The following is a 16,893-nucleotide window of genomic DNA, read 5'->3' as shown; positions in this document are numbered from 1 at the left end:
CATGGTTACACTCTCCACTGATGTGCCTGAAAGGCCCACATTGCTAGGTACATGTGACTGCTTTCCTGAGTCAGCTCCTGCCCCCGCAATTAGCTTTACTTAAAAGGTACTGAAGTAAATTACCTAAGCTGGTAAGAAGGAAAGCCAGCAGTAATCCACTCTGTTGTCAGTGAGCCACAGTTTAGAGCAGCAGGTGTACTTACAGTTTCCCCAGAAGGGAAATGGATCGTCTGAGGTCCTTGTTTATCAATAAACTTGTTGACCAAGCGAATGTTTGCAAATGTCCCTCTGGCCATGACAGCATCATTCCCTCTGCGGGAGCCGTAAGAATTGAACTCGCGAGGAGTCAAGCTATTAAGGGAAAAGAAGAAAGGCAACTGTGTTGGTTTTAGACTAAAAGCACTCGGCTCTAAAAAAAGAAGGTAATAAACTGGTGTTTCTGAGGTAGGTATGTATGTAGTTCCCACCCTGGCAGTAGCATCCAATTAGCCAATACTTCTTCTTTGAGATGTTTTGAAGGAAAAGTAATTTACAAATAGCTACAGTTTGGTCAGAAAAAGCAGCTTCCATAATATTCTCAACTCTTGCCCTAGAAATAGTATCCAACAGTGATGCAAGAATATAACTCACATTAAGTCAACAGATGCAACACAGTATTTTTCTTAATAGCTGGTGCCCAAAGATTCTCATTGTTTATACTACTATAGCATCTAGAACAACTGCAGAGCACTGTGCTAAATATCTAAAAGGCAGTAAGAATCTCTGCTGCAAGTTAGAGCTATAGAAGAAAAATTTCACTTGCAAACAGAAATATGAGAATGAGGGGACACTCCAGCCTAACCAGCAAACAAAAATTGCACTAGAATGTGACAGAAAATTAGACTGTTTGCACTGGGCTACATCCAAACCACAGCTATGACATACAGCATCTGTTTTGTAATGCATGTAGGACTATTCAGATTTCCAAGTGGATAATGGGGGTCAGAGAGTCCAGAGCAGTTGGTTTTCAGTATATCACACTGTTGTAATCCATTCTCTTTCCAAAATTATAAGGGCTAGTGAGTTAGGATTTTTCATCTCAGTGCTGTTGCTCGAAACACCACTGAAGTTGTAAGAAGTGCTAAAATCAAAGAATAAAAGCATTACCTGTGAAGTCTGAATAGGTCAACTTAGTAAGTCCTGGTCTTGCCTTAAGTTGAACCCCAAGTGCTAAACTGACAGACTGGCCACAGAAAAGATTAACATTTTACTAGACTCCAACCAAAATAGTTGCAGTTATTGTAGCTGCACTGAAACCTAAACTTCTGGATGTTCTTTTGTGCCTAAGAGCCTAGATATGTGAAATAGTTGCATGTGCTAAAAGAAATTAATATAAAACCCATTTTTGGCACCAATGAAAATGGTCATTTTGCTTTGATAGGGAGACAAATCTTGATTCCCTTATTTATGAATAAAGATTTATTCAAAGCTAGTACAAGCTAGTTTTTGCAATAAGTAATCTTTTCCCCCTATTTTCATAAAAATGTTTTTAACTCTACAGGGAAAACAGATGTACTCTACTTCTTACACTTAGTGAGAGCTGCTGAAGTAGCAGAAAGAGAAATGCTTTTCTTTCTTAATTTATATGCTGTCCAGGCAGCTGTCAAGGTATAGAAGAATGTGAATAGACAGAAGGTATGTGTGCCTGTAACATGGCATAACAGTTGTGGTTTGTTTTTTCTTCCCAATGTATAACAAGAACAATAAGCAGTGCTTACCCTCTGCTGGTCAAATAACGGGCTGCAGGACTATTTCTTGCTATGTTCCCAGCTGGAGATATGTGGTCAGTTGTCACAGAATCCCCAAAACTCAACAGGACATAAGCATCTTCTATTGTTTTTGGGGTCTGAAGAGTCAAAGTCTAAGCCATCATAAATACAAACAAAACAATCAATGTATGAACAATAATTCCTTTACCTTTTTCAAAAAAGTGCAAATTGCAAAATAAAGTCTCCCTTTTTATACAGGTTAGGAGAAAGAAAAAACCCAACACTATTAAAAATCTTTATGTTCTTGAACAAATATGATGCCCTGGCTGTCTGCCAGCAAGCTCATGCATTAAGAAAATACAGCAGACAAAAAAAAAAAACAGCCAAGGCTTCCTGTGATACATGAATGAAAATTGAGAATTCCTAGACATGAGCATGCATTCAAGTCTCCATTTACTTTTAAATGGCACTGAATTGCCAATTCAAACACTGACTATTTGGTGCAACATGCAAGCAGGGAAAACAGTGCATTTAATTTCCTGTTGTTTTTCTTCACTTGCTTTGTGACCATTTAGAAGTATTTCAACTTAAAAGGCAAAGGAGACTTTTCAAGAGTCCTGAAGTGAAAGGGAATCCTTACAATTTTGAGATTCACTAATGCCTTTGTATTAAAATTAACACAATAGCACAATTCTAACATTTAAGAACCAAGGCCTCAATAGGCTTTTATGAATCCTCTCAGGCCCCTTGAAGTGGCTTTTCTTCTCCTTCAATATGAGTCAAGATGACTGCACACTTTGGCTTGATTCAAAGGGAAAGCCACGTACGTACCAGACCATCGAAGAAAGGAGGAGACTTGATATAAGTAGACTTGGGATTCCAAGTATACAGTTTATCTGAAGGAGCATCTAAGGCATTCCAAGCTTTGTTTACTGTCTGAAAAACATACAAAATCCTTTCATCAATTTCTAAGTTTTCAGAAGCAACATAATTACTTCAGAATCCGGGTAAAATTACAAATTTGACTTCAGCAAAAGCCTTATGTATTTCTTAGAGCACTTTGGAAAATACACATAACTATCTACATTACTTTTGGGGGTGCTTTTTAATGATTCTGTCTATTAAAAGATTTAGGAAAATCCTAATTTCATTACAAAAGAAGATACACTCATCCTGTTTTTTGAGAATAACCTGTATTATGTACACAGGTAACACTTTATAATTGTCTATTGTATTTTTAAGTAATCTTAAGAAACTTCCCTAACATAAAAACTATAAGAATATTTTGTTTCAAAACTTAAGATTTGCAGGAAGATGTTATCAAGTACAAGCCTTTTTTCTGATATCCATCCTCTTAGTTAATGCAAATGAATTTTATGTCAGGTGAAAAAAATCAAACATATGTGCAGCTGGAATATTCCACCTTCTAGTATCAGCTGGGGGTGACTGTTGAAAACACATCATCTACATGTTACATTAAAAATATCATAAGGAGCAATTTTCAAAACATGACTGTCTGAAGGAATGAATTAATTATCCACAAGATTTTAAAGAAATCAAAACCCTCATCTAAATATCTGTCAGAACAAGAGCAAAACCTAGACATAAAAAAGGTTAATTTAATTATCATGATCATCTTATTTAATATCTTCAGAATAGCATAGTACATCAATCCAACTACTGCCAAGAGGATTAATTCACCTCTATTTTTTCGTAGACCTCCTTGAACATCCCAGGAATAACAAATTGACGCTCAACAGCCTGAATCTCATTTCTTGTTGGCCAGATATCTTTCAGGAAAATCTTCTTCCCCGAAGCATTTACTCCTGTATAAAAAGGTATTGTCAATTTTGTTGCCTATATTTTTCATTAAGAAGAAAGAAAAGTTTACCATTGTGTTTTCTTGCTATGTATTCCTTGTAACACTCACAAGACACACTTTACTTCATTTGCAAGGGTCTGACAAAAAGCTGAGTCACAAACATGATAATACCTGTACATAACCCTTCTCTTGTGACTTCCAATGACCTTTCAGAATAATTTATAGAATCATTTGTGCTGGAAAGGATCTTTGAAGGTCCTTGAAGGTCTTTGAAAATCAACGACCTCAGGCTGGCTCTTGAAAGACTATCACCCAGATATAACCAAAAATATGACCCTGTGGAATTAGGGGGAAGCCAAGCCAAAGCATTATTCTTTCTCCATCATCTCTGACTCTTTGTTCCTCTGACTCTTAACAATTGTATAATTTGACTCCCAGAGGTACTAAGTACTTTAAAGCACTTCCCTAGGGCAAATGTTTCTTAAGTGCTTAATTCCAAACAGTTTAAGCTGTGAAAAGAAGCATCCCAGCACTGTCTTACCTAATGGCTGTTTCTCAAAGTCGATCCGGACGGTCCCTGCAATTGCATAGGCTATCACCAGTGGCGGGGAGGCCAGGTAGTTAGCACGGGTGTTGGGATGGACACGCCCTTCAAAATTCCTATTGCCAGACAACACACCCACTGCCACAAGGTCTCCCTGTGAGATGGAGTTTGTGACAAAGACAGGTCAGATGCTTGCAGAATCCACACACACAACAAGTCTGCAGAGCCTTACTGCACTGCAACAACAGTGACCAGTCATAGAACTGTCTCCTGAACAATCCCAAAACACTTCCCACAGAAAAGAATATAGACTGAATTTACTTCGTACAGAGCTGAAAAGAGTCAACACACAGTATAATACAGCTCAGAAGAGCACACAGCAGAGAACAGCTAACATAAATGAGCTGCATAGGAAAAACTGCATACCTGTGTAATGGCCTCAACAACAGACTCTGGTAGGGGTCCACTATTGCCAATACATGTCATACAGCCATAACCCACCACATCAAACCTATACAAAGTATAAAAATAATGGTGAACAAAAAGCTACCTTGGAGCAAGACATTTAATCACTCAGCAGAAGGCAATTGTTACTTTCAGGAGAAACACTGTTTTAACAAGTGAAATGCTACTGAGAACAGCATATTTTCAAAGCTCTATTTTTACCACTGCAGTGATTGTCCATGCACACAGAATGGGAAATGCATTACCTAGCAAGAGGAACAACAATATAGTGTCATTTACACTGTTTCAAAACAATTAGTCTTGAAAATAACCCATTCTCTTGCTTAAGAACATGTCTTCAAGAAGTTACAGCAGGCTGTAATCATTGGTACAAAGCCAGCCAGCACAACAGCAATGTGTTCACTCATTCAGGATCACACCATAAGGTACCTGCAATATCTTTTAAGCTGTACAGAGAAACAGTTATTCTATTGCCTCACTTGTTGACAATGCTTTTACTTAAGCAGCCATAGGACAACAGTAAGAAAAGCACTCCTACCCTAGTTGAGAAAGGTAACGCATAACTCCACTCTCCCTCAGATAGTAAGTGACAACCCCGCTTCCTGGGGACAGGCTAGTTTTAATGTACGGCTTCACTGTCAAACCAGCTTCAACAGCTTTCTTAGCAAGCAGTCCTGAAAAATACAGAGGATAGTTGCAGATTTTCCTGGAAGTGAGACAGTTTGGTGGATTAGCATGTTAGGAGAGATACCGTTAAACAACTGGGAACAGAAAAGGCATCGGCAATGAATTGGTACAGCAAGCCAACAGCACTAATTCCATGACAACCAGCTAGAGGATGAGTGCTCTGTTGAACTGTACATCCAGCCTGCAATTTCTGTTCCACTAGAAAATTAATGGAAGTTTCATTCAGTAAGATGCACTCACTGGGGTTGCAAGAAGACATTCAAAATTCAGAGCACTATTTGTAAGACAGATGTCTCACAAAAAATGCAATGAAGATCTGTTAAGTTTCCACTTACCATGGTGGAGTAACCAAGAAGAAAAAACTGCCAGCATAGGACTTGCTGCCCTCAGGAGCCGAAGGCTATGAGAGCACCAATGGTGGCCTTTGCCACAAACAAGACATCTCACAACCCACAGCTTGTTGCACAAGTTTTACTTGTTGCTGTTTTACTACTCCTGAATTTGTAATATGCATAGAGATATTTCAGTGGAAGGTCTTACTAGACACACATTTATCCTGAATATTCTTTTGAAATAAATTGTCCATACTGTGATGCATGTTCAGAGAACAAGTTCCTCTCCAGTTCTTTTCCAGGATGAACATAAAAGAAGCAGCAGATAGGTAAACTATGCAAAACTTCACATTCCCATGCTGCATTTTCCCCCTCTCACATGGCATTCATTTAGATAAGAAAACAGACATAAACTGTGCTTTGATCCAACATGATCTCCAACAGAAAGAGGTCATCAAACTGGTTTGTCTTTGCCAGCTGTCTGGCACCTTTGTTAGACATGACCTGGACCATGACACTTTGTGTGAGATGGCTTACACAAGTGAATTTAAAGAAGCGGTCCTGTTCCTGAAGTTGTTAAGGTTCCTTAGCTACTAGAGAAATCTGCAGAAACTGGAGCTCTTGGATACTTCTGCAAATGAGACCATGAACAAACAGTCATCCTAGGAACTGAGACTTTGACAACCTGTTTGAAAGTGCTGGCCTCTGTCTTGCTGCTTCTAGCAGTTCTGAAAAGATAGCATAGTCAAACTCTCAAAGTTGGCAAGGAAATGCCAGAACTTCAGCTCCTCTGAGCAACCTTAATCCAACATCTTTTTAAGGTCAGATTAGGCTGTCAAAGTTCCTACAGCACATACCCAGTACCCCCATAGACACACAGCCCCTGCATAGTGCACAGGATAGATAGCAGTAGCTTGAAACAACTGCTCGTATCCTGGATTTTTTTTAGCTTGGTTACTTAATTGGGAACACTGTATGTTTATTTACTTTCATTTGAAACGTCATCCTGAAAGCCAAGCTATTGTGTTTCTTGTGGGTATCTCTTGTGGGTATTCTCAACACTGCTGTTTACCAACAGTTATCAGAGACTGACAGAATTACTTGTTCCTTCCTTTTCAAGGTCAAAACATAAATGCTGCTGTACAGAAAGGCAGCAAAGGTGAGAGCAGCCACTAAATCTGAGTACATAACCAAAATCCTTAGAACTACATTCTTGAGGGTGCAGTGTATCACATAGTAGTGAATGCATTCAAAGTGCATTCAGTATCCCTACTGCTTCAGAGAAGGTCAAAAATGCATGTCATTAACCTGGGAGCCAAACACTAGAGGAAACTATCCTCAACAGGCACAACTGAGGGATACATCCACCTAGAACTAAGGGAATAGATAAGGCAAACACAGTCTGCCTGGAGAAAACCTACTTCTTGATCCTTGGAAGAAGGAAATACAGGTATATTTCTGTGATAATGCAGAATGGACCTGAGGAAAGAAGTATGCTGTTCTGGCTGTCCTGTTAAAGACAAGTGGATTGGGACACCTTGTTCAATTCTGAACTCAATTCAATTTCTCTCAAAGTGCTAAGAAAATGAGCAGGTCTCTCCTCGGCTTCTCCTTTGTCCCACTTCTTATTTTATGGGGGACTTTGAACCTGTTGCTGGAGTTTAAATGACCTTTGGCCTGGGAGTGGGTGAACTGCTGGTATGTAAAGTATGCAAATATAGATGTTAGTCTAAAAACAAGTGATAAATATCACATCAAAAAGCCAAACACAAAGTGACAGTTGACAGAGACTGTTCACAGCCCAAAAGCTTCCCAGCACCACACAGGAACAAATAGAAATTATATTACTTTAACCAGCAAGTAATCCTTTCTGGTGAAGGGTCTTTGTACTGCCCAGTGCACATCCCTTCTGACCTTCGCAGGAATAAACTCTGACAGACTAGTTAGCCTCTATGCAGCAATCATCATACAGTGACAGATACCATCTATGTATATGCTTGCAGAGGAGAGAATAAATATGTAAACATGTAGCCAAGTGCCTGGGAACTGGGCCAAACTTGTCCAGTATAGACTGAACCCTTTGAGCTGACATTCTTCTTTCCTATTTTTTGCCAGAAGCACACATTAGGAATGACAAATTTTCTGATTGGACTAGTCATGTTAAAAATGAACAATCTCCTGACCAAAAATTTTATACAGCCAAGTCAGACTAACTGTTCTGTAGTGGTGCATACCAAGCTCACCTCTGCCTTCCTCTTGGATGTAGTTAAGATGTAAATGAAAAGGTTCTGAAAGCTGGCAATCCCTGAGAATACAATTTGCTTCTTTACTCACACCTACCATGCCCCCAGACTCTTGTAACAGCTTTAGAGGACAACCTTTAGCTAAATGTGTGTTCCTTGCTCTGCTCACAGTTCAGAACACCTTCAGACTTGCCCCAAAAGACCATTTTTCACTGTCCCTCTTCTGGCTTTGACTTTCAATAGCCTCTTCTTATCTCCATATATCAGCTTCTGTGCATTTGGAAAACTGTCAAAAGTGTTGCTTAATTAAGTCCCAGATTTCCTTGTAGAAAAGACAGTGCAGGAAGAATATACTTTTGTCAACCTACATTTCTAGCTACCACTTCCACAAGTCCTTTGCTACCCTTAGAAACTAAGCTCAGTTTTAACACTCCAAATCACAAAACCAGCACTGTATACCTTGAATTACATCAGTGTTGTTGTTGTCATCTTTAGGATACACATTCAGAGCCAAAGAGAAACTACTGCACATTAGGCAAATCAGCTTACCTGCACCCAACATAACTGAGGGATTACTGGTGTTTGTACAGCTTGTAATGGCAGCAATCACTACTGAACCATGAGTAAGCTCGAAGTCATGGCCCTCAAAATTAAATTTGACTATGCTGTTTTGTCGGTCTGGTGCAATTTGGAAGCCCTTGAATCCTTGCTGTAGGAGGAGAAAATAAGAATCAAAATGAGTGGTTAACATAAACATTTTAACTGAACATTAGTATGAGCTGTTTTTTCACCAATGAAAATCATCTGTTAGTCGCATCCATGCTTGTGCTTTTAGGTCTGATGGTGAAGGCTTGCATCTCTGGCCAGCCAAAACGGTGGACAAAAATTATTTTTTCTGGGGTTTCCCCTCTTCTATGTTTACTGGTAAAACAGGCAGCCTTTGCAGCAAAACATGTTTTTATTTTCCTCCTGCATGAATGTATCCTTCTTCGGATTTCTCAGATGCTACTTACTCCTGGATGTTACAGATTCCTGATCACACATAGTTTTAGCACACAATCTAGTCCTGAGATTTTAGCATAACACATAAGACTTTTAAACCAGGATTATCAAACAGCTTGAATGTATACCAGGAGCTGATTTGAGAGGCAAAGGTCTGATAGCTGGAAAAAAAACAAAGAGCAAGTAGGCACTGTTCATGCCATGAAAAATTACATTTAGAGATCTGAAAGCATAAGATCACCTAATGGAGTTTGGAAAATGTAACAAACCAAGAATTATTGGGAACTGCTTTAATTTCACATCACTGGAGTTCTGTAATGTGTTTAACAGGGATGATTACTGTATCAGGTAAAGATTTAAACTGATTTAGAAAACTAAAGTATTCAGGAATATTCATTCAAATAATCTCGTGCCTCTTTCAATGACCACTTTTGACTGGATGATGCAGCATGTAGTCATTGTTTTCTGTCTTTACCACCAACATCCAAGAGTCACAGAGACACGTGCAGTTCTGCTCTGATGAACAGATTCAATACTTAGTGCAAAATTACATCGTGGATTCAGGGCATAACCTGTTTAGAATGCTTAAGAGCTGAAGAGCTGGGTAGTTATCTCAAAATTCAGTGCAGTAGGTATTTTGTCCCCTCTATTAAAAACACCCCATTGTGGCAGAGTTCAGAAATCTCTAGTCTATGTCAAGATCATGTTAGGCCTAAGATCAGAAAGAAATACTACTACAATAGGGCATGAACACCTCCATGCAAGAGAAGCAACATCACAATTTTAAACTACCTGTTGCTTCTGTCACCTTTGAAACTGCAGTCAAATATCGTCATATCCTTTATTTTTCAGCAGGCAAACAAACAACAGATAACCCCAGAACGTAGTTCCTGAACACCAGACAGCTTTTAGAAGCATCAATCAGTTTGTTTGCCCAAATGTTCCCAGTCCCTACCTTGGCTCCCAGACAAGTCTCAAAGTCCTTCTTCATATCTGACACAGCAACTTTGTCCTGAGGTCTTTTTGGTCCACTGCAGCAAGGCACAACAGTATGGAGATCCAACTCAACAACCTGTTCAAGTAAGACAAACGGAGAGTGGTTGGCCTGATAAGTAGAAGCCAGGTAAGCTACAGGTATGCTTACCTCTGCTGTTGAATCAATGCTAAGTCTGCACATCATTATTTGCAGAAATTATTGAAGACACACAAGAATGAGAAGATCAGAAAAAAAGGAACACTTCTAATTTTAGATGTTGCCAACTCACATGTATGGCTATCAAAAGTACTAAAGTTACTGAAAAACCCAATGTAATTAAAGTATCTAAGCATTACGAATTATTTTTTAATTTGTCTTTTCACATGCCAGAAACAGATTAAAAAATGATGTGAAGAAATACTGGAACTGATACAAAACAAAGCAGACTATTAATCTATTCCTCACCGATTTTCCAACTTTGTTTTCATAATGTGCTACATCCTTCCAAATCTGCGAAGATTTTTGAATAATCATGCAGACTCAAACACAAGTTACAAGATAAAATTTTACAGTAGACAAAACCAGGAATATTCTTGAGTTTCCCGGACACTGAGTAAGATCTTAATTGTCTAGCACAGGAAATTAGTTGTGTGCTCTGTGGTTACCACACAGGGCTTCTAAGGGTCCTGATTCATACAGTAACATAACTGGCTGAACAGCAAAAAACTGCAAACAGGGCTTACACACACAACATCCACATTATTTCCACAGCTACTCCTCAGAGTATCCTTCAGTCTGGAAGGACTTCTCAAAGCTCCATCAAACACACTGAAGAATCTGCACTAGCTGGAGGTCAACTGAAAGCCAATCTATACCTACATCAAAGTTTTCACACCTGAAGAGCCAACTGACTCATTCCACTGGGCACTAAAATAAGACAGCTGTGCAGACCAAAGCAAAGGACAAGGAATTCCTTGACTATTTCTTAGTTTCTGTGAAAAACAGACAATTGTCACAATAAAATAGGACAGGACATAAAGCAAGGAGACAGCAAACAGTTGTTTCTAACCTGTGTGAATTCTGGATCCTGAGAAGAGTTCTTGAAATCTCTTAGCATTCCCACAGTCTCAAGATACCTTTTTGTGCACATAACCTTCTCTTTGTCGCGGCCTAAAATTAAAGCCAGATACAGCAAAACCAAAATGCAAGTGAAACAGAGGAACCACCATCTTACAGAACAAAAAAAAAAAGTGAGATACCTTTTTGTGCACATAACCTTCTCTTTGTCGCGGCCTAAAATTAAAGCCAGATACAGCAAAACCAAAATGCAAGTGAAACAGAGGAACATCTTACAGAACAAAAAAAAAGTGCATAACAGGCACAATGTCAATAGCACTACAAGATCCTTTCAAGGCAAATATTAGAGATTCACTAAAAACAAACCAATTGAGCAGACTTAGTGGCTTTTGCAGAACAAAATCTTAGCTTCCTATTTCTGTCATCTGGACAATCTAGATTCAGATTTTTGGCAGGCTGCCATAAATCCAACAATCAGCTCTTCCTAAACATGCATCCTAAGTGCAAAAACTAGTCTCAATAAGTAAACACCAATAAAAAAATGAACTGAGGCTCAGAAGGCTTCACCTGATTCAATCCCACTGCCAATGTCATATAGACCTGGCATCCTTTCAGTTGCCTCTGAACTTACGGTCTCTTCTTATACTCACCAGTTTGTAGCAGGTACCCAATACTAATATCATCCACTGGAAAATAGGCAGCTGTTGCTCCATACTCTGGACACATATTGGCAATGGTGGCTCGGTCAGCAATCGACAACTGGGCAACACCAGGACCAAAAAACTCCACAAATTTACCCACAACTCCAACTTGGCGAAGATGCTGTTATAAAAATACAGTGTCTGTGTCATTGTTATGTGTCAAATGGCATTAGCATTTGACACATAACAATATCCAGCTTTTGACTCAAGATGCTGTTATAAAAATACAGTGTCTGTGTCATTGTTATGTGTCAAATGGCATTAGCATGTCTGTTATGATATCCAGCTTTTGACTTGGAGAAATCTCTTGTGAATATTTCTACAGCCATTTGAAACCAGGAAGCTTTTGCTAAACTAAATCATAAAGATGAGGACACTGAGATGTAAAGTTTCAATAATAAGGTACAACATAGGACCATATTTCTTCTAAAACATGCTCTTCCTTTCATTTAAACTAGACTGTCTTACAATTGCATTTTTCCCAATATGATGTTCTAAGAGGAAGAGAACTGTGTGAGGACTCTTCACACAGCAAGCCCAGGAAGATGGGAAATAGGGAAAAACAGGGAGAACCAACTGCACCAGTACATGAGTCAAACTGAACACACACAACATTTGAAAAAAATGAGAAAATGTTGACTTTTGAAAAAAATGAGAAAACCCTTTTTTAAGGTCTCTCTGTAGACAGCATTCCATGCTGACCTTCTGTACCAGATTTCTGACTTCCAGCAATGCTGACCCAGCAATACTCTTAATTCAGTGACAATGCACAGAGTAACTAAACATATTATAAACCTATTACAAGAATCAAACACCTGCACATCGAAGAAATAAGACTGCAAGGCTTACTGTCTGGTTTCCAGATTTTATATTGCCTTATTTTAAGTGGTGATCTCAAAAAACAAGTCATCAGGGATTTTTGAGGCAGAGGAAAAAGCACTGTTGCTCCAAAACACCACTCAATTCCAAAATATCCTAACATATATTTTGTGTGACTTCTGGGAAACAGATTTGCCTAGAAAATTGTCCTGAATGAGCTGAATTCAATCCATAGACAATGATAAAGCCTTTCTAAAAATTCAAAATTACTACCTGGAAGCACACAGAGGGTTCTTACACATTCTGTACAGTGGCTCTGTCCTACAGAATGTGTTTATCTCTTAGCAGTAATATCAAAATATCAAATCTTGGTAATTTACCTTGGTAATGGTGAGCACAATGTCAGTGGATGTTACCAGTGGCTGAGGATTTCCTACCAGCTTATAGCCAACCACCTCAGGAAGCACCATGCTGATGGGCTGTCCCAACATCACTGCTTCTGCTTCAATGCCACCCACACCTGCACAAAACAGGAGGACACAATGTGACTATTCAGAAATATACTAACACATCACAGATAAACTCATGAAGTCAACTGCCTGATGAGTACTCTATTTAGTTGTGAAAGGGCAGAGAAAGCAGAGAGTCTGAGTCTTCTCCTAAGAGGCATTCCTCAACTTGCTGCTGTTCCTGCAAGGTTGGGCTTTTTATTTTCATTTTGTTCCATATTTTCATCCTTGTTTCTAACCCATTAGATGGGATATAAGGTGAATCTAAGTAACTTACTCTAAGGATGGCTTTTACAATAACAGATGTGAAATTTTTATTTACTACCTCAAGCATGTAATGCAACAAATCAAGAACCACTGACATGGCACTGAATATGTGCTGTGAGCGAAACATATGCAGACCATGATTGTTGGTCACCAAACAAAAAATCAGAAATTATTTTGAAAGAAAGAAATGTTACTAAAGAATGCTAACATAAAAGGTACTTGTTAAGACAGAAATAGCTTCCCTTATGCCCACTATGTTTCAAGAGGGTTTGGGAATGTGTAGGTGGGAATCGTTGCATAAGCACAACTTCACTATCAGAATTCCAGCTACTATTTAATATTGCTGATTTGTTAAGGTAACATATCAAGATGTCATAGTCAGATCCAATCTAACAAAGCCATGATGTTTATTATCTAGCAACTTAGCATTAAGCACCCAAATCATTAAGCAGTGTTATAACCTTCTGCTTGTGGAAAGTCCCTCATGTATTTATCTTCTCTGAAATCTCCTTCTACCTTTTGTTTAGCTTAATGAATATTAAACTAGAAAAAACTGCCTGTAATAGCTGCTTATGAATGCCAAATCACTACTCTAATCCTTTTTCCCACTTAATCTAAGAATGGTTCTGAAAAATAATTTCTAATTTATTTAATTCAAAATAATATACCTCTGTTAATTTAAAAGATAATGCTGTGACAGATCCAATCATATGGCTTCTTTCACTGGACATTGATTCATTTTTAAACATTCAAGTAAGTCAAAATAACTGACTGACTACCACTGACAGTCATGAACCAAGTTCAACAACACCAACCTCTGGAAAAAATGTTGGATCCAAGAATATGCATCTTGAGCCCATACACTATAGACTGTGTTCAGCCATACTTTTCATATTCTGGAGAAAAACTGAAGGCTAAGAGTCACACTTTTCCAGGCAGCTTTTAGTGCTACAACTTCATCTAAATCATATGCTCCATGCATATGCTGCAACCACATATAGAATAAGAGATGTGTCTAATTCAAAAGATGTTTTAGATACATTGAAATTTTTTACCTTTGTATTTTAATCCAGGAACTCTTTCACCCTTGATTCAGAAAGTCTCACTTAACTAATGCTCCTATAGTACAATAGGTGAGGTGGGTTATTAAAATCAGAAAGTCCTACCATATGTGGTGCTCAGAATTTCACAAGCACATTCATGAACAACTAACAAATACTCTTTAAAAACACAGTGTTTTCCATATTTGGACAACAACTGTTTCAATACTCCTATTACCATATCACAGGAAAATAAAGGCTCAGCTGAAGTCTTTGCTACTGTATAGGATGACCACAAACACTTCCACTCCATAGTTACCTATTTATTCAATAATTCAAGCACTTCAGTTTACCACTACAAGGAAAAATAAATTATTTATATCTATTCCTGTAACAAATACTGTGCAGAGCACTGGTATTAGAACTTCACAGTTCTGTTTTGCATAATGTCCTCTCCAATCATATTTAAGTCAGATTTAATTTTCATCACCTTTCACCTAATGGATTTTTATTTGCAATACTTTTTGGATAATCCAAGACTTTTAAAGTAGCCAAGTGACACAAAAAAAATTGGATGGTCGGTGATACTTCAATCCTCTTTTTTATTTAAAATTTTCCTTATCTACTTCCTTGTCATTTAAATGCAGAATAGAAAAGAATATATTAGAAAAACCCAAACAAAGCCAACACTTGTAGCAGAAATCATCTGAGGCAGTGATCAGAAAGGGGAGCTTAGTTACAAAGTCTTATATAACTGTAAGAGACCTTATCAGGTTACTTGCATTTGGGGTTAGGCTATATAACTGTGTCTAGCTGGCACAGAGATCACTTTTCTTCACAGCAGCCCATACAATGCCATGTTTTAGGTTTGTGATCAAATTGGAGTTGATAGCACACCAGAGTTTTAGCTATTGCTAAGCAGTCCTTACACAATATCAATGCTTTTTGTTTCTCACCCTGCCCCTCAGCAAGTAAGCTGGGGTGGGAAAAACACAGTGAGAGGTACAGCCAGGACAGCTGATGAAAGCTGAACAATGAGATATTCCATGCCATAAAACACCAGGCTCATCACCAGTCGGGGAAGTGGGCTTTCCAAAGTAGCCACTGCTGAGGGACTGGCTGGGCTTTGGTGTGCTGACTGGAGCTGATGACTGACTGTCTTCACATCACTTCGTTCATTTCCTTTCCCTGTATGCACTCCTCTTCACTTAAACTGTCTTTGTCTCTACCCATTACTTTAATCCTGCATTTGGACTAACAGTTCTCTTCCCCCATTGTGCTAGCAGGAGGAGGGAGGAAGTGAACGGGTGGGGGTGTTCTGCCAACCAGGATCAACTCACCAGAGCCCAAACACAGCTCCCTGAGCCAAGAGACTGCTCGTGAAACACTGCTGTACCTACCCCAGCCAAGCACCCCCAAGCCATCTATCATGGTGGTGTGCGAGTCAGTGCCAACCACGCTGTCTGGATAGTAGTAGCCATCCTGATCCATCACCACTCTTGCCAAGTACTCCAGATTCACTTGGTGGATGATCCCAGAGCCTGGTGGAATAATCCTCAAGTTTTTAAAAGCTTGAGAGCCCCACTGAAACAAAAGGAATTAGAGTAAAATATTTCAACATGAGCACTGGAAGAACTTTCATTCACTGAACTTTTCTCCATGCAAATAAGATTATTTTTGTCGGTACCTTTAAGAATTCAAATCTTTCTTTGTTCCTTTCAAATTCCAGGTCCTGATTTTTTTGCAAGCTGTCTGACCTGCAAATGAAAATAATCAGCTGTCAGAACCAAAATTGTCATGTGAATTTTATATCTAGTCAAAGGTTGAAAGAAAAAAAAGATTTACTAGCTAATGTGAATGCTGATCCTTGCACCATTTTAATATCACTACAGGCAACCAATGAAAAGGATTTAAGAAATCTCAAGAGATAATACCTGAACTCTGCTTCACACGTGAATACTAATCTGCACTTTGCAGGCCTAAATGTTGTAGCCTGAGAAAAGCAACACTGCATGTTAGAGAAATGTGACTTTTCCAACACCTAAATCAGAAGGAATCAGCAAGGCAGTAAACTGGAACACAACTGTCCTGCAACTTTATTTGTTGTCACTATGATAGAGTGCTGCCTGAAGCCTCTGTGTTTCTAAACAGTGTTAACAAATTCTTCGCTTCAATCAGCTGCCTAACTTAGGTCTGCTGACTTTGAAATAACTGAAGCATAAATCTGGCCAACATTCTCTATATGAGAGAAAAATCTCTATTTTCTTGCATATGTTAATATGCATAATAGAAATAAAATAAGGCAAAAAAACCCAAAAAATAATGATTAAATAATGATGCCAAAAAACTTCAAGGTGGAAGGAAACCACCATAAAACTTGTGATTGCAGGATCTGCTTGGAAGATTTGTTCAGCAGGCCCATATTTACGTACCTTGGAGGGCAGAAGGACCTGTATACAGAGGTCTTTTATTTCACTGTATGTCTAGTGAATCCTAGAAAGTTTTGTATCTTTTCCTCAGCCTGTTGAGGACTGAATAGCCTTATTTCTTTCCAGAACTCATAGGGGCCATAGTAAGCAGTATCTCATGCTCTTCTGCCTGTAGGCACTGCAGCAAAAAGCAGTACCTCAAAACTGAGCCTAGTGTAGATCACCTCTATTC

The 16,893-nt window shown here is 38.7% G+C and overlaps 1 protein-coding gene across 2 annotated transcripts in view; it reads right to left on the bottom strand.

Annotated features, from left to right (window-relative positions):
* ACO1 (aconitase 1) overlaps positions 1-16,893 on the bottom strand; it is a 35,721-nt gene that overhangs the window by 2,720 nt on the left and 16,108 nt on the right. For both annotated transcript variants that reach the window (XM_039733150.1, XM_039733151.1), the window contains exons 5-18: positions 15,920-15,989; positions 15,633-15,816; positions 12,797-12,936; positions 11,547-11,718; positions 10,889-10,989; positions 9,799-9,915; positions 8,391-8,550; positions 5,118-5,253; positions 4,541-4,625; positions 4,112-4,268; positions 3,450-3,574; positions 2,580-2,684; positions 1,758-1,900; positions 204-351 (exon numbers count right to left, since the gene is read on the bottom strand). In XM_039733150.1, the coding sequence (XP_039589084.1) occupies positions 204-351; positions 1,758-1,900; positions 2,580-2,684; positions 3,450-3,574; positions 4,112-4,268; positions 4,541-4,625; positions 5,118-5,253; positions 8,391-8,550; positions 9,799-9,915; positions 10,889-10,989; positions 11,547-11,718; positions 12,797-12,936; positions 15,633-15,816; positions 15,920-15,989 (1,843 nt within the window). The remainder of the gene's footprint in view (positions 1-203; positions 352-1,757; positions 1,901-2,579; positions 2,685-3,449; positions 3,575-4,111; positions 4,269-4,540; positions 4,626-5,117; positions 5,254-8,390; positions 8,551-9,798; positions 9,916-10,888; positions 10,990-11,546; positions 11,719-12,796; positions 12,937-15,632; positions 15,817-15,919; positions 15,990-16,893) is intronic.

Source organism: Passer montanus, unplaced genomic scaffold (assembly GCF_014805655.1).
Source record: "Passer montanus isolate IOZ18808 unplaced genomic scaffold, ASM1480565v1 scaffold84, whole genome shotgun sequence".
NCBI lineage: Eukaryota > Metazoa > Chordata > Aves > Passeriformes > Passeridae > Passer > Passer montanus.
The sequence above is the reverse complement of the archived record's forward strand: the minus strand, read 5'-3'. Positions and strand labels throughout refer to the sequence as shown.